General features: G+C 38.6%; 3 protein-coding genes across 3 annotated transcripts; all 3 read left to right on the top strand.

Annotated features, from left to right (window-relative positions):
- Positions 1–1738: 1738 nt before the first annotated feature.
- Positions 1739–5546, top strand: LOC119984573. Its single transcript, XM_038828580.1, has 6 exons — positions 1739–2371; positions 3167–3366; positions 4032–4284; positions 4420–4505; positions 4607–4698; positions 4803–5546. The coding sequence occupies exons 1-6, from the start codon at positions 2069–2071 to the stop codon at positions 5054–5056; spliced, it is 1188 nt and encodes a 395-aa protein (XP_038684508.1). The 5' UTR covers positions 1739–2068; the 3' UTR covers positions 5057–5546.
- Positions 5547–9633: 4087 nt separating this feature from the next.
- LOC119984574 (probable pectate lyase 8) lies at positions 9634–14025 on the top strand. Its single transcript, XM_038828581.1, has 7 exons — positions 9634–9911; positions 9983–10008; positions 10663–10747; positions 12393–13035; positions 13312–13415; positions 13507–13645; positions 13731–14025. The coding sequence occupies exons 1-7, from the start codon at positions 9817–9819 to the stop codon at positions 13950–13952; spliced, it is 1314 nt and encodes a 437-aa protein (XP_038684509.1). The 5' UTR covers positions 9634–9816; the 3' UTR covers positions 13953–14025.
- Positions 14026–17165: 3140 nt separating this feature from the next.
- Positions 17166–18071, top strand: LOC119984697 (E3 ubiquitin-protein ligase RDUF2-like). Its single transcript, XM_038828772.1, has one exon. It carries the CDS (start codon positions 17341–17343, stop codon positions 17836–17838), a length of 498 nt encoding a protein of 165 aa, XP_038684700.1. The 5' UTR covers positions 17166–17340; the 3' UTR covers positions 17839–18071.
- Positions 18072–18149: the final 78 nt, after the last annotated feature.

Raw genomic sequence — 18149 nt, 5'->3', positions numbered from 1 at the left:
TAAGAGCATCTACTCTCAAATTAATAATCAGGGAAGGAAAGGACGTTAATGAGATAGGATTAAGTGATTAACCAACTTGTTAATGGTCCCGACTCGAGAACTTCTCCTCTTTCTTTTCGTTTCCGGGCCGATACCCTGGATCACATAAATCGGCCGAACCCAAAGTTGGACTCCTAAGGTCATAATGTTATACGAGGGCCCAACTCAAAGTTGGACTCCTGTGAAGAGGGTTAGATCCTAAATGCGGTGAGTAAGAGTTGACTCAAAACGGTGCGTTTTGGGGTCCAAACCCACCCCCAAATGGACCTCATGATTCCTTTCCATCAGAATTCCATACGCTTGGAAGGCACCGACGCCGGCATTGGCATTGCAAAGAAGAACCCTCGGATTAGGGACATGAGAATCGCTGGACATCTCTACAATCAGTACAAGAAATCAAAGAGCAAGCAGGATTTGTAGCGCGAAAAAATACAAGCAATGAGTACTCTCTCGAGAGGCTGATCACTGAGAACCAGAGTCGCATGGCCAAGAGGAGATAGAGCTGCGTAAGCGAGTGAGTCGAATCACAAACAAGCTCGAGTTAGGGTTTCAATTTCCCTGAATGGCGAGGCCTGGTTGGATTGCAGGTGCGATTCGATGGGATCGAGGCCGCCATGGAATTGGATTGGGATATTCATTTCTATGACGATTCAGATACTGAAACGTGAGGCAGTCGTATGTCATCGTCATCATCACTATATCAACGACCCAATCAGCCATCACAGTAAACAATAATCAAATGAGCGGTCGTGATCTCTAGAAAGCAAGAGTTCTACGTAAAACCACCTGAGGATCGTTTCTACTTTCTAGGCGAGTTGACTCGTGCATGTCAAACAAGGTGGGTGTTTATTGGTCTTATCTGGATGGGCCAGGTCCAGCTCAGCGAAGTTTTGGGCTTTCCCTTCTTTGGGCATGGCGTGTTTGCTTGCAAAGCTAATTTGTTGGATCTGGATGCCAGTCCAGTCCGTCCCTCAGTTTTGTACTTTTCCTTCTTTGGGGTATGCGTGTTTGATTGTGACGCTAAAAAATATTTAACCAATTAAGATAATGTTGGCCGTCCTAATTGTTGCATAATTATAAGGGGTGTAAATGGTCATCGATTTTTTTCGTTTTTTAAGACATGAAAATAACTTACTAGTCGGTCGATTATCGACGGTTATTTTGATCGGTTTTAAGTAAATTTTTTTAAGGAATAACCAACGAATCAATCAGTTTTTGGCGGTTAATTCGATTTCTAGTGTTTTTTTAACAACCTAACAATTATAGCGTTTAAGGTTAGTGTTTGAGCTACTAAGCTTATTGACTGTGTCTTGAAATCATATATACTGAGAATTGAGAAACAAGACATTCGTAACAAAGAAGCTTTGGTTGCGGTGATGAAGTTGACTATGATAATTCTTTGTAAATGTAGAAGATCGTAAGTTCAACTTTCACGCTTAGCATGTTCGACATTATTTTGAGTTTCGGTCTTACAATTCAATTGCACAATCACTTGGGTGATATCTTAATTGGTGAATTTTTATGAGTCGAATTGTATAGACTCGGGAGCTTCTAAATTTAATTTTCATTGAAACAATATTTTTGTGACCATGCATGAGTAATATAGCGATCCGATGGCACCTTGGTTTTTGCGAAAGGAGTGAAGCGTCAATTCAAGTAAGGAAACCAATTTAGGCTACTTTGGTGTCACAAACACGCACAGTTGTTTCGGGCCCGAAGTGTTTAGCGGTTCATGTAGGAAGTCGCACTTTTTTTTTCCTTTCGCTTTCACACATGCAAGCACAGACGAACAGGTCGTTTCATCATCTCCGTTCTTCTTCTTCTTCTCAGTCGAGACTCTTTCTCTTCTGCTGTAAATCTAAAGTTGAAAAGAAAATCACAATCATAGTCGCAGTCCTCGGTTTTTCACTTAACCCCTCAAAAACCCATTCTTGGTCAAATTTCGAAACCATCCGGTCAAGAAAAGAAGAAGAAAAAGTAAGACGGAGTCTGTTGAGCGGCTTTGATCCGAAAACTTTTTGGTACCGGAATGTCCAACCCGGGTGGGTTCGCCGTCACTCGGAATCGCTCCGGTGACCGATTCTACAACCCTCCGCCGGTTCGGCGACACCAGCAGCTCTTGCTGCAGCAGCAGAAGCAGCTTGAGAGGCCGGTGCTGAAGGAGAACCAAGTTGACTTGCCCGAGGCGGAGGCGAGGACCGACTCGAATGAGTCTACATTATCGCGCCCCAACTCAGTTCGCTCGGCCTCTCCTCCTAGAACTGCTAATTTGACCAATTTGGATCGGCTCATGGAATCGGTTACTCCTTTAGTCCCAGCTCAGTATCCGGAGGTATGCGTGTGTAGCGTCGTGCTCTAACATATTTCTATGATTTGAGGAAAAACTTTAGAAATTTATGGCTTTGTCTGTTATCTTGAGGTGCTTATAAGATTGAACAAAAAGTCTGATTCTTTTCGAGCCTTTTTTTTTCCCCTTTTTCTGCAATAATGAAGCAGCATTTTTGGTTCAATTGGATTTTTTCTGTGAACATGAGCTGGTATATAGGTTTGATTGAAGCAGAAGTTATTATGAGATACCAAACTGATATTGTTTATGTTGTTTCTGGTTATGATGGATGAAAGTTCAGTTAAATCAATTTAAAAGGTAGATTGGGATAATTTAAAATGAGAATTTACTATCTATCCGGTTTAAGATGATTTAGGAGAACTGGTGTCGCATCTTCTTTTTTTAATCCCAAAAGAGATGTAAAGAGTAGAGAATGTGCAAGATTTTGAGGTTATCGTTTTAGAAAAAAAAATCATATGGTTCTTTAAAAGACAAGGAGGTCAGTTATTCATTTTATGCAACTTCATATTCCGTTCGACGTAATGCAAGTCAAGAGGATGAGATTTTGTGACAATTTTTCTGCTCTTTGCGTCTCTTCTGGACAAATAATTCAAAATAAGGCAGAGTATTCAGTTTGTCTTGATCAAGACTCAAGAGAATGGTTCCTTTTATTTCCTGATGTGAAAGATATAGAGAAACTTAAATACCCGAAGATCTTTCATTTTATGGTTTTGCCATGATGAAGTTGAGTGTGGGGTATGTGATGGTGCTGTATTTGCTCTTTTGTTTTTGAGTTAACAGGCAAGATCACGGAGGAGGAGAACTCATGAAGCTGATGTGCAGCCATTCTTTTGTCTTGGTGATCTATGGGAATCTTTCAAAGAGTGGAGTGCGTACGGAGTAGGAGTACCACTTCTACTAAATGGGAGTGATTCTGTTATGCAGTACTATGTTCCATTCTTGTCAGGGATGCAATTATATGTAGACTCACAGGGAACGAGGTGAGCTTGATCTAGTCTTTTCTATTTTATTTGGTCTCTAGTTGAGTTTCTAATCTACTGCATCTCCTTCTTTGATGACTCTTCTTTCAAAACTTTTCTTCTCAATGGCGGCCTCTCTCTCTCTCTCTCATTTCCTTTTGGCTGGTCCTACTTACGTGGCATGTCTGATTTGAGCAGTTTTAATTTGGGTTAACGTTCTGTTAGTATTCTTTTTGGTTTTGGTGGAGGAGATTTTCTGTCTGTCATCTCAAGGTAGTACTAGTAGTATTCTTCAACATTTTGCGTCAAGATAGATCTAAAGGCTCAGGCTTAATGTTAAGAGTTTGCTTGTCAGTTTTTCAATGAGGTGGCCTCTGGTGATCCCGGGATATGTTCCACTTCGTATTCTTTTGATCAAGCGGACAGTGGACTACAAGCTTTGTATTGAATTCGTCACATGTGGGCATAAATGAAAAAAGATGCCCAAAAGATAGACCTGTTTGTATTTTAACCATATGCACCTTAATATCTCTTAAAAATATCTCGTTTATACAATGCATTATCCTTCATATTTGAGTAGCCTCATGTGGATTTAATGTATTTGTTTGTTGAAGCTTATATGTATTGACATATGTATTCCTACATATCTTTGAATATTTCATGGTTAATTCATATTTAATTTTCAGGAAACCTAGTGAAGAAAGTGATGCGGAGTCCTCCAGAGAGACAAGTAGTGTTGGCAGCAGTGACTGTGAGGCACGGGCTCAACACAACATTATGAACTGGAACTCTGAAAGAATTAATGGACTTGCATTGAGAGAGAGACAAACAATAAGTTCTTCTAGTGATGAAACTGAGCTCCCCAGTTCACCTGGGCTACTTGCATTTCAATATTTGGAAGAAGAACAGCCTTTTCATCGGAAACCTTTATATGACAAGGCAAGTCTATATTCATGCGCATTAGCTTGTTGAGCTTCTTGGGAATTAGTTTTCTCCTTTTCAACTTGTCCTAACTTTGGTGCCTGTGGCAATCTTTGCTTGCATGCGATTGTTGCCACAACCACCCTACATCAGGTTTCAACTATTGCGTCTAAATTCCCAGAGATCAGAATTTACAGTAGTAGTGATTTATTGCCTGAAAGTTGGATCTGTGTGGCTTGGTAAGATATGTTCCGAGGTTTTTGATGTCAAAAAAATGGTAAGTGTGTTTTATTCTTCTGATCATAGTTAATGTTACTGAATAGTCGAGCATCTGGTTCAGGTACCCAATATACAGAATACCCATGGGTCCAACATTACAAAATCTAGATGCTTCCTTCTTATCCTTCCATTCCTTATCGACACACTCAAGAAGTACATCTCTCTCCCCTGCCCATGCTCCACTCCCCTACTTAGTCCAAATCACTTGCATTATGACTTATGAGTAATGGTTTTGGTACTGCTCGTGATTGTTACAGGTAAAAATCATATGCAATTTCACAATTCGAGTGGGAGGAAAGCTTTTCACGACCGTGCATTTTCAAAAGTTTCATTACCAGTATTTGGCCTTGCTTCCTACAAGTTGAAAGGTTCAGTTTTGTCTTCCAATGAAGCCGATGAGCGGCAGCAAGCAAATTCACTATTGCAAGCTGCTGATAATTGGCTCCAAGGTTTGCAGGTTAAGCTTCCTGATTTCCAGTTTTTTGTTTCCCACGGCACCCAGGGAAAATGATTTGTTATGTCCCATAGGCAAAGGTATTGGTTCTAGGTGTGTTGAAAGATAAATTGCCTAATCTTAAAAGACCTTCTTCCAGAGAGATTGGTTTTTAGCCTGCTGATAGTTTTTCCAAGTCGTCTGAGTTTATACATTTATAAGACTTACAACCAGCAGCTGTCCACAAGAAGGATATGCTTCTTCAGCCTTTTGTGGTCTAAGTGAGGGATGAGAAGTTAAAAAAGCAACCTCACATACCATTAGCCCAGAGCTTGATGAGGGGCACAAGTCAGCATCTCAGAATATACATGGATTCTCCCTTATGTCGTCGTGCATGGGGAGTGTGAAAACTGAAAGTTTATAAACCTGTATATTATTGGCCCATCACTGGATAATTCTCCTCTCCTTTAATCTCTTTTGTGCACATACCACATTGATGGTAACAATTTCTATCACAGGCAATCCTCTAATTTATCAGGAATTTTGCATCTCTACTTAGTTTTTTTTTATCTCTGGAGTGTGCTTTTCTATTTGCATTTATGTTTGTGCTAGCCTTGAAGATATCTTTTGATGTTATTGTTAGTTTGTTGGACCTCTAGGTTTTAACATAATAGATGCTATTGTCTCCTTGGGCTAAATGTCATGTTAGATGAATGGATAACACCCACATCTACAACTTTTTTTTTTTTGGTAACAGAGGAACCATCCGGCCCAACATACCCTTCAGACAATTGAGTGGGCGTAGATCTCGGGTCATCAAAACAGTCTCACAGGTAAGACTGGGCTGAATCCCATGCGGGTTGAAATGGGGCTCCTAACCCTTCCCCGGAAGTGGGTTGAAGGCCCACGAGATCAGGAAAATCCTAGGGAAATAGTCCTAGATTGTTCGAACTCTCGAGCTTAGCATCCACCCTAAATCCAAAGATATAACCAATTGAGCTATTGCTTTGTGGTTCACCCATATCTACACATGATTTAGAGAAACCTAGAGTAGCTGGCTTTTGGTTTTGGAGCTGAAAGCACAGGAGATTTGAAGAAATGTGTCCATCACCACTGTAATTTTGTTCAGACATTTTGAGTATAGGAACAAGATTGTGAAGAGGATTGCACCCTTTGTTGGTAACAATCTCATGCTCTAACAAATGATGATATGGTTGTTGAATATTTATGCCTATACAAGTACCAGGTACTGCCAGATTCCTACCAAATGTAGGATGAACTTTCTTTATCAACTTTTGTTTTGTTTCATCATCTTTAAATGCAGACAGTTCCAGTATGGATTTATCTTCTTTTGGCTATTTGTTATGTACATTAATGGACAGAAATATTGTGAGAAATGAATGAGACCGTCTCGCCGTGAGAAATGGCAATTGGCAGCAATGGCAGCGAGACCATCAGTAGAGAATCCTTCACAAGAGGAAAGGACAAGAACTTCGAAATTCTTAAAGGACTTGGCAATGAGTTTAAGGGCTTCATCGGTGACCACCATTAGCTTGAGCCTGATCTCCTCAAGGAATGGGTAGGCGTAGCCCATGGCGGCAATCAGGGGTAAACATGGGCCCCCAGTCGTTGGGAACCCGATTGATGTCTGCAAAGTGCGGCTTCCCCTGGTTTGCTCCAAACTTCAATGATTTTTTAGTTTAGGTTTAATGGAAGAAGGAGATTTGGGGTTGAAAACAGTAGGGAGAGTGGAGTGTTTAAAGATTGAGCATTTTGATGAGATTTTGGGGTATACTTAATAAATCTTGAGGTATATATGGTGTTCATCTATAAAATGTGAAATGTCCAACCTAACAAATTAAATTATTAAATTGAGCGACAAAGTAACTAATTTCTAACATCTCTAATTATTGCAGCCCCTTCAACCCTAGATTTTTTTTGAAAAATAAATATCGTAAAAAAATATGTTTCTTATTAGTCATTATAATCAAATCTTGGACACACATATGCCTAACACAATCAATGATTAACCGAGTCATTTCTCGTTGGTCCTTTAACCCTAGTTTAAGACGTGAACAAAAGCACAACATGACTTGATAATTGATATGCCATGTGGACAAACAATGACAACTCAGCAAGCTAGCAATAGAAACTAACATGGGTTGTGTTGTGGGATGTTGGATTTGATGAATGGATAAACACCAACGTGTACACACACATAAACATGCATGATATCCTCTTGAGCTTTTCGTAGTTATTATAAGTTATTGTTGTACGTTGTAGTAGTAGTTGTACTTAATTGTGAGGAGCTGGATTTTGGCTACTTCGGTGGTGAACACACATGACCATAATGCCCGACCCCATCGAATGATTATCAATCATTGTGTGAAGACATGCACTAGAGATCAATGAATGTCTATATAATCCCGCTAATTACAAAATATCACGCCGCTGATAGTTGCATTTGTTTGCTCTTTGAGGATAGTTTTATATATACGAATTTAGGCAATAATAAATATGATCCTTAAGAATGCAGCCGTGTTTGGTCTAGTTATCCATAACTCTTTTCGCAACGTTTGATTTGTTTTTGGTAATTTGGAATGACATCATATAAGTTTATTTTTTGAATACTCGTTATGGGTTTAAATTAAAGCCGTCAAACTCATGCACACAAATTTGAAGCAATACATGATTTTTAACAGTTGGGCATGCATGCATGAAGGGCCTCTCTTGAAATCATGACCGCTAGCTGTTTCATGCTTGCATTATATATCCATATATAATAATTTAATAATCAAAAAAAAAAAAAGGAAGAAGAACAGGCATTTGACAAAATTACTTGGTCCTATTAATTGTTTTCTTTGCGGAAACGAATAGGCATTAATGTTTGGAACACTATTCTCATGATTAAAATCATTGATATTAATGAGCTCATCTTAATTAATCTCTCTCTAATCAATTCAATTGATTTTTTTTTTAAACAAGGAAGGGAATTTGAACCCAAGTCACCCACTCTAATTAGTGATTCGGGTATATAATTCAATTGAATTAGTATAGAACTTTAGGTGTATATTCGTGTTAATTACGGTTTATATATTAATGCACTTTAATTCGTAGATAATAGTTTGTTTATTTGTTAGGTAGATTAGTCAAAAGAGTTACTAAGTTTTATCCACATATCATGCATGTTATATTTTAATCCACGTATCATGTTATGGGAACAAACGACAAGTTTAGTCTCATTCACGTTATGGTCACGATAGCTTCCATGTCAAACCGTATGGGGAAGCATTGTAAGTAGAACAATGAATGCATGGAATCTATAATTTTGGCCGGTGATGAAAATATCTATCTAAATTTTCCTATTAGAAAGAAAATTGAAACAAAAATTCAGAATCAATCACCATAAATAAAGCAATGAGTTTGGCCGTCTCTCTCTCTCAAAATCACAAATTGTTTTGACATAAAGATTATTATATAAGACAACCCAACACATTTCTCATCTTCTTTGATTTTCTATTTAATTATATGAAATGCACTTTTTGCATTCCATCATTATCATGAAAGAACCTTTTCCATAAATCTTTCATCATCATAGCCTTTAATCATGTCGAATATCATCATACCTTACATATATTTTGTATAGATTTTGTGAAATTTGAGTAATAACAAACCACAATGGCTCCTCAATTAACGCTCGCCGGCTCCATCTTCGATAAATACTTTGATCGTGTATGATATTACAAGCTATTTGAGTGCTAGATAGTTTACTAATAAATTTCTGTAAGGTCAAATCGTATGGATTTAAAAAGTCTTGAGTTCAATTTTCATTGAGAACAATATTATTGTGATCATACACTGGACTTTTGTCCAACTTAATTACCTTGTCATCAGATGTAAAACTTTAATTATCAGACCTAAAGTAAAACTTTAATTATTAGACCCGAATTTAGGGTCATATTAGATGATATTACAATGGAAGATTTAACTCATTATAGGAAATAGAAAAAAATAAATGGTGGACAGGCATGATATTATGATGAAGGCAGTTCGGTGATTGGTTCTTGCATGGAACGTCAACGTGCCTCAGAAAATTGTCAATTGGGCTAATTTTAATTACTTGTTAATTAAAAATATAAAACAAGCGGAATCTTTGGGTAATGCATTTTATAGGGATTTATATGCGGACGTCACCGGAACAACCGGTGCCTCTTGAGTCGCTTGCACGTTGTTACCGTACCCATTTTAAGGACACCTGTCGATATACAGCAATTTTGTAATCCTGACGGTTCGTCGTCGTCTTCACGTGGCCACGCGGCTTAAATATACAGCGAGTATGATTGGCATAGTGTGACTGGCGCGTAACAGGTTTAAACTGACCTGGCAGAGGTGCTGATGTGTAACTGTGTGAGTTAAGACAGCCGGGAGACGGAAGAAGAGAAGAACAGGGGAGACTGGGAGAGTCTGTTAGTGGCAGTTAAGGTAGGCGGTGAGGTTGTTAAAATGTGGTCAATTATCTTTAACCATGGTTAAGTTTGTCAAGATTTAATCTCCACACATCCGTCTAGAAATAACTCAATCAAGTGGTTTATAATCTGATAATCTAAAGGAGATAATATTATTGACGTGTTTGGGCCGAGAATTTCTAAGAATCTCTCAATCGAGTTGGGCAAGATTTAAAACTGAAACTTTTTGGTGTGCTATAAAAAGAGTCCTCCATCACAACTTTTCTTGGACTCCAACTGTTTCCTTTCACTTGTCATTTACTCTCACAGAGAGAATTCTACATACGCCTCTGCTGTGTCCGAGGCAAACAGAGAAGAAACACACAGACAATAATGGCGGTTTCTTTGAGATGGCTCTCGCCATCCACAATGCTGCTTCTGATGCTGCTTGTCAGCGTAAATGCCTCAGCAGAGAAGGAAGAGCTGAAGTACAGGTACTTTTCCGGCCATTAATGTCTCTCTGTTTATAATTGAATTCAATGCAGATTTAGAGTTTGAGTACTTACCGGTTAGTTTCTTCTTCTTGTCTGATTAGATTTCAAGAAGCAGAGAAATTGCAGAGCGCTAAAAACTCATCCATGGAGATGAGGTAGTGTTAGAATCCGAGATGCAAAGAAGATTAAACCAAACCGTTAAGATCGGATCTGAAAAGTCTTGATCGTTAGTTCCGTTAACAGTCTTTCTTGTTTTCTACGCTCAGAAAATTAAAAGTACTGTATACGTCAAAGTACCGGCTACTTCCTTGACCATGAGGTTGAAATCCCTAAACGCCATTACCCTTGAATATATCCTTAATCTTTCCCCGTCGATACTAGCCCTGTTTCAGATTTCTAAGCCAGTGACGTTAGATTAGTCATAGCATTTGTAATTTGGATTCTTAACTACGGCGTCGTTTAGGATTATCAAATTATAGCGTAAGCCTGCTGTCATTTTTCGCTTGTCCCGTACTGCATGAGAAAATTTTCCTCCTTTGAGTCCAAAACGAAGGCCCCTACAATTATTTTCCTACAGTTTTAATCACAGAGTTCAGTCTAATAGACATCTATAATTAAAACTGTGATTAAAATTCCAGTGTCTTCTCTACTCATCTACTGCAGAGACCCTTTACCCTCCTACGGTTTACAAAATTTTCTGCAAATTGACGTCTATTCACTGCGATAAATATACTGTTTTTTAAAGCTTTTCTTTTACTTGACAGGTCAAATGATGCATTAAATGAACATGTGATGGACAATCCAGAGGAAGTTGCTGCAATGGTTGATATGTGAGTCTCTCTCTCAATTGATATAATCTTTAATTATTGTTTAAATTAAACAACTAATTATCTTGATCGTAAATTTGGTATTGTGGAGTTAATTCCAACTAGGGTCATTGCAGTTTAATCACAGAAATTCAATCTGTTTACCAAACTCAAAAAAAAAATAAAAAATTTGTGTGGATTCCATACCGATCGGAAGGTTAATTAGTAAATTTGGTTAGTGAGACTGACAAGTGGTGGTGGAAGCTTGATTGGCTCTTTGGCACCTTCTGGCGCATTTGGTGTTAATTTTTAATATATAAGTAAGACTGTAAGAGTATTCTGAGTCCGTCTCTGGTACTTTTAATTCCTTTCGATGACTACAAACAAGATCCTCTACTTACTGAAGTAGTTATTATTTAAGGATTTGAAGAAAAGACGACCATGTTATCAGCTGTTGCCATCTCTCTGCACCTTTTTTGTTTTTTCATATATCTGATTCCACAGCTTACCCACATGCCCCATTGTCTTTGAGATCCGCGCATCACCTTCTTAATTTAATTTCTTTTGTCTTTACCTATCCAATTCCATGCAGTTCCTCAATAGCTTCACAATACATCTAAACATAATTTTTCTTCCTTCTTCTTTTTCTTCATATTGTCTTCTTTTACCGTCCCTGAAATGAGCTTAACGAATCACAGAGCAATAGATTAATAGGTTATATCTTAGCTCAAATATATGCCGTTGATATCGGAAATTCGAATCAACTACTTGGTATTAATCGATCCAAAGGTGGGGTATGCTCTGCTTTCTTCTCCAGCCTGTAAAGATGGCAGGATTTCTCTACGAGTCAGGAATTGCAGATCTGGTTTTTTTTTTTCATACTAGAAGAGTAAATTGAAAGACTATTTGGGATGCTGATCTGATTCATCTACCGCTACCCAACTCAGTAATTGAACGAAAGGCCCTCAATAAATGGGTTCCTTCTCTATTGTCACCGACAGGGCCAAAGCTACTAGACAGGAATTTGCTTTCCCCCACCTTCGCATTTATTTCTTATTGCCGAATTTGGTGAATTAAATCTACCCAGTTCCGTATGAGCCGTATCATTCATTCATCCATCCGTATGAATCTCCCAGTTCACCTCACGTGGCCTACATGTAGTTGTGGGACAACTTGCTTCAACTCTCCGTACTTATTCAATTTGCGACACTACAAATAAGTTTGAACTCATTTATTGTAACACCCCGTTCGAGTGGTCGGGACTACAAACCTCTTCAGTGTCAAGTTTGGTAATGCAAAACGAGTTACCGAGTGGCGATAAGGTTAAGTTACTTGTCCCGCATCACCCAGGAGAAGGGGTGAAAACGGCCGGTTACAATCTCTTCTTCTTTTTTATCTCGATTTTTGATATGAATTTAACCGACCGATCAATCGGTTATTTCCATTATCGGTGGATTTTTCTGTTTATTTTTTAAAGAAATATGTAATTTTTTTTAAAACTAACCAATCTATCTGTTCGATTATATCAATAATTTTTTGTGCAGTTTTAAACAAAGTCGTGTGAGTCAACATGAGTTGACATAAAATGGACAAAGTATTATTGATGCGGAGAGACGAGCTTTTACATTTATTGTAATGACGGTTTTTTTTTTTTTTGGTTAATTTACAGGAGCATACGCAATAGCACAAAAAGGAGAGAGCTGGGATTTTTCTCATGTGGAACAGGCAACCCAATTGATGATTGTTGGCGATGTAACCGACAGTGGCACCTTCATCGGAAGAACCTAGCCAACTGTGCTATTGGCTTTGGACGCAATGCAGTCGGTGGTCGTGATGGCAAGTACTATGTTGTCAGTAACCCTCTTGATGATGACCCCGTTAACCCTAGACCCGGAACGCTTCGCCACGCCGTCATCCAAGACAGGCCTTTGTGGATTGTGTTCAAGAGGGACATGGTGATCCAACTTAAACAGGAACTTATCATGAACAGCTTCAAGACCATTGATGCTCGTGGAGTCAATGTGCACATTGCCAATGGCGGTTGTATCACAATCCAATATGTCACAAATATCATTATCCATGGTCTCCATATTCATGACTGTATACCCACCGGGAATGCTATGGTTCGAAGCTCGCCTTCTCATTACGGGTGGAGGACAATGGCTGATGGAGATGGGATTTCAATTTTTGGATCAAGTCACATTTGGGTTGATCACAATTCTCTTGCTAATTGTGCTGATGGACTTATTGATGCTATAATGGCTTCAACTGCTATCACAATCTCAAACAATTACTTCACCCATCACAATGAGGTCAGCTAAATACTTCATTGTTCCTCTGTTTATTTCGTTCAACAGTCTTACAGATTCCAATGTTTTTTTTATCTTATCTATCCCAAATGTTAAGATGGACGCATAAGATTTTATATGGATCATGTGGGACCCAAGATTTTACATAGACCATGTGTGTTCATCTCCGCATTTGGGATAGCTGAGACAAAAAAACTGGGATCCTTAGCATTTTCGAACTTGGTTTAGGCATATGAAAGAGGACTAAAATTTGTTGTGTCATATATACTAAAAATGCAGGTTATGCTGTTGGGTCATAGTGACTCTTATACAAGAGATAAGGTCATGCAAGTGACCATAGCCTATAACCATTTTGGTGAGGGTCTTATTCAGAGAATGCCAAGGTAATTTCCTTCTCCCTGTTTCCTCTGTTTTCTCTGTCTGGGTTGTGAGATGCCAAGTTGACAAGTTGTTTCATATTGTTCGATTTTTCAGGTGTAGACATGGGTATTTCCATGTAGTGAACAATGACTACACACACCGGGAAATGTATGCTATTGGTGGAAGTGCTAATCCCACCATTAATAGCCAGGGAAACAGATATCTTGCCCCAGCAAACCCTTTTGCCAAGGAGGTATAAATATTATTTGAAATTATTGTATTAGTGATAGACTGAGGAAAAAAGAAAGGAATTTTATTAATAAAACTGATGAACACAGGTGACAAAGAGGGTGGAAACTAATACCAATTTGTGGAGTCACTGGAATTGGAGATCAGAGGGAGATTTGATGCTCAATGGAGCCTACTTCACTCCATCAGGAGCTGGAGCAGCTGCCAGTTATGCCAGGGCCTCAAGCTTAGGAGCCCAATCCTCTTCCATGGTCGGTACTCTTACTGCCGGTGCCGGTGCCCTTTCTTGCAGCAGGGGCTCGCAATGTTAATTTTCAGCCCTTCAACAATCAGGAAAAAAACAACAACAAAGAAACAGAGGAAAAAAGAAAAGAAGAAGAGAAATGTACATTACTATTGTTACAGCAGAGGTCAATTTCAAGCCATTATTTGTCGTCCAAATCTCCAAATATTTTGACAAATGTACATTATTTTCACATGTTGTCAAGCTATGAGGATTGCTACTGATCGACCGCGGCCGGCTTAAGTTGCCGTAGTGTTGTTCACTTCTTTTGTTCTCTCTTTCACATCTAAATTTCTCATGCAACTATTGTGCATTTGCTGTTGTTCTGTACCATCTCTCCTTAAATCTCTTTTACCTATTCATAGATATTACCTATTGCACTCTTTTTTCTTCAAGATCGATTAGGTTATTGTCTCTCTCTCAATAATGTATAGATTCTTGTTCCAACTTGCCATGTTTTCTTCATTTGGAGGTGTATGATTATAAGTTCCTCATTCTTGGAGTAATTTGTCGACAGTATATCCCACGTCGAATTGGAATAATCCAACCGGGTGTTATAGTAAATTCATAGCACCTCTCACACGAGTTACGTTTTTTCTGGGTCCAACAACCAATGACGACGACCTATGTAGAACAAACCCAAGACCTAAAGCGGGCAACATCCTCGATGCATTTGGGTTTGGATTTCCAACATAATTCCCCAATTCATGCCTTTGTGCGCTCAGTCTCAATTAGATGATGAAGGTCTTAATCACCACTATACACCAGGGCAGGCCAATGAAGAAACCACGTTGATTTCATGTGAGGTGCAGGTGAAACATTCCTCAACCACAGAACAATAATGTGATGCAAATACACACCCGAGCCACTTCGAGTGGTAAGGATGGTGTGTGTCACCCCGGTGACCAAGGTTTGAATCCTCCTCACCCGTTTCAAAAAAAATAATGTGATGCAAATCTGACAGGCAATAAGACAAACACTTAAAGTGCACATAGAATGCAGTTAACTAAGACTATCTAACAACTGAAAATAACCGCCAAAAGATCAGATTTCATAAGCCTAATATCTCATCAAAGTAGAAAATCTGACAGATTCTCGCCTCAACAAGCAAAAATATCATAAACCCACCAACATAACGGAACTAAAGCAAACTAAATGGAACTTAACAACAGAGAGGTAAGATAGCAATACTGAAGGGAATTAAGTTTAAAAGATAACTTATCTCAGACTCTTAATAATAATGGACTCTCTCGATCGAAGGATGGAATCACTCCACCGGAAAGGAAATCACTTCCCTTAAGTTTCTTCAATCTTCCAAATCTTGTCACTCGAAACTGTCTTCCCCCAACTCCTCTCGTTGAAGAGGAAGAAGAGGCTTGATGGGCTTGTGGCTTAGTCTTGTTTGGGCCACGATTCTTTCATATCAAGCCCACTATAGTGTATCATTGCAGCCCACATTGTTGCTTGCATCTATCTAAGCCCATAACAGATTGTACGGGCCAGAACAAAAGCCTTTGGGCTGTATACAATAGTCCATCAAATACCAGATTGCTCCGGCCCAAACAAAAGCCCATCAACTTATATAGTACATAAATCCACATACAAAATCCACTATTATACCAAACTCAAAATTCATATAATTTTAAAAAGAGGACATAATTTCCAATAGAAAACAATCCTCACTAGGAGATTCAAACAAAATAATTAATTTCTTCACTAGGAAATCTAAGTCTAAAAGGAGTAGCTATGATTCTTGTAGCTTCTATATATATATATACACACGTATGTGGGTGTTCATGTACACTACTTTTTGTCAATATTTGTAAGAATAAACAAATACATATGATGAGGACTAATGATTCAAGCCAAACAGCAGAAGCGTTCATGATCCATATGGTGGAGGACGCGAAGAGGATGGTCGACGAAGCCGTGCGATCGTTGGAGGAACACAAGCGGCGGATACAAGCGTTCAGGGTTCATACAGAGGCTGATGAATGCAAGGTAGAAATCTTGTGGAGAGGATTTCGTGAGATGGAGAGGATGAAAAGTGAGATGGAAGAAAGTTTGAGAGAATTAATGATGTTTAAGGGTAATGATGATGATAAAACAAATTCTGGTGTGGAGAAAGAGGATGCGGAGGAAGATTGTTGTTGTATTTGCTTGGAGAAGATGCTGCCATGGTGGGATGTGACATACATGCCTTGCCGCCATCGATTTCATGATCGATGCATTAGTAAGTGGTTGGAGAAGAAGGATTCTTGCCCTGTTTGCCGCGCCAAGATATTGACTCCTTTTAATAGAGCTTATTTACTGTTAAAATAAACTAGTTTATTAGTTGTGAGAGTATTCGGTGTAGTTTATAGTTGACGTTAATAATTTTAAAAAACTTAATAGTATAAAATGATTTACTTTCTTATTTTATGGTAATTTTTTATTTTTATTATGAATTTTTTATTAATTTTAATTTATTTATAAATTACAAGATATTTTTATATAAGTAAAATTAAAATTAAGATTTAATTTTTTATGATATTATGTTAATAAAATAAAAAAGAGAAAAGAAAAGAAAAGAAAAACTGTTAAATAAGTTTCAATTTGAAACTTATTTTTTTAAGTTAAGTTAGCTTATTTGGGATGTTTTAGTAAAGTGTTTGTCCACAGCTTATAAGCTCTACCAAACGGGTTATAATCATCATTATGTGTATGTGTCACCGTGTGTATGAGTTCCGCGACAAAACCCTAAAGAAATTATTCAATGATCCTGGCATACCAACTCGTATCCTCATGTGTGTGACGTGGTGTATGGGAACCAACAGAATGATGCTAATCACAAGCGATGTTTTTTAATGAAAAAAAGGATGGACATAGGCAATGAATATATAGCAACACTCATGCATTCTATGTGCATAACCATGAGAATATTTATCCGTTTCGTAATGTCCAGTTTGAATCGTAACTAGTACTTTTAATTTTAGGATGAATCAATCACCACACCCCAACAAAATTCACAGTTGGAGAAGACCCTTGGCACAAATCTTGTTACCATGGATTTCATGAAAGTGCCTATAGATTTGTCCGTATTCCGTAATCAGCCCCACAAGCCTGTCAACATATTCAGTGGGCTGGAATAGAAGCCCATCAACATACAGGTTTCATTAATCTCCAACCCAAAAAAAGCCCAATTCTATTTAACGTGACAACTGATAAAATTTCAAATGATTGGATCAGGAAAACAAAAAAATTCAATAGATTCACAAATCTTTGATCATATGTTAGTAGGAATAGGATTGTTTGAATTGAGCGATTTACCTTCCTAGAAGGACTAGGATTCCAAAACCCAACAATATTTATATGTCTTTGCCTCTGCAACTCTTCAATTCGTTCTTCCTTTCGTCGATTTGCAAGCTAACGTTTACATGGGTTCTCTGCCTGTTCGTGACATACAGCTTTTGACCCAGACAGAGACAACAGAAGCACAACAGAGACAGAGAGAGCGTGAAGAGTGTAGGAGACAATTGATGGAGGACGCGGAGAGATTGATGGAGGAAGGCGAGAGACTGCAAGCGCAATTCGATGGGGTTGGTAATGGTATGCCGATGCCGGAGGAGGAGGAGGATGAAGAAGAGGACGTGGAGGAAGAGATATTGGAAGAAAGCGTGAGGCAAGAAATTGCTGTTGCTGGTTCTCATGGTATGGTTCCGGCCACCATAAAATCCATACTTTCCTTGGAGAGAGTTGGAGTTGATGATGCCGAAGAAGATTATTCATGTGCAATCTGCTTGGAGGAATTGGCTTCTGGGTCGAAGGTATGTCGCATGCCTTGCTCTCATGGATTTCATGATGGGTGCATAGTTAGATGGTTGATGACACGCCATTGTTGCCCAATGTGCCGTTATGAGTTGCCAACTTATTGATTGCTGGGATAATCAGTTCTTGTTTATTTTTCTAAGTAAATTTTATTGGTGGTCTAGATAGGCAAACGAATCGTGCTTACAAGGTCGGTGTAGTGCGCTATGTGGCCATTGTATAAGGTGTTCGATAAAATGCCTCAATGGTTTGCTTCATATAGAGGTGCAGTGGTTAGTGGTTGAACAAAGAGCAATTGTTGCCCACCTATCCTATATTGTTCTGAGATATCACAACCAAATTTGTGTCAGCTAGTACAAGTGTAACCGTGTAAGAAATGCATGCCATGAATAATATTGAGGATTAAAATGCCATTCAT

The sequence above is a fragment of the Tripterygium wilfordii genome, chromosome 18 (genome assembly GCF_013401445.1).
Source record: "Tripterygium wilfordii isolate XIE 37 chromosome 18, ASM1340144v1, whole genome shotgun sequence".
Classification (NCBI taxonomy): domain Eukaryota; kingdom Viridiplantae; phylum Streptophyta; class Magnoliopsida; order Celastrales; family Celastraceae; genus Tripterygium; species Tripterygium wilfordii.
This window is presented reverse-complemented; position numbering and strand designations above follow the sequence as displayed.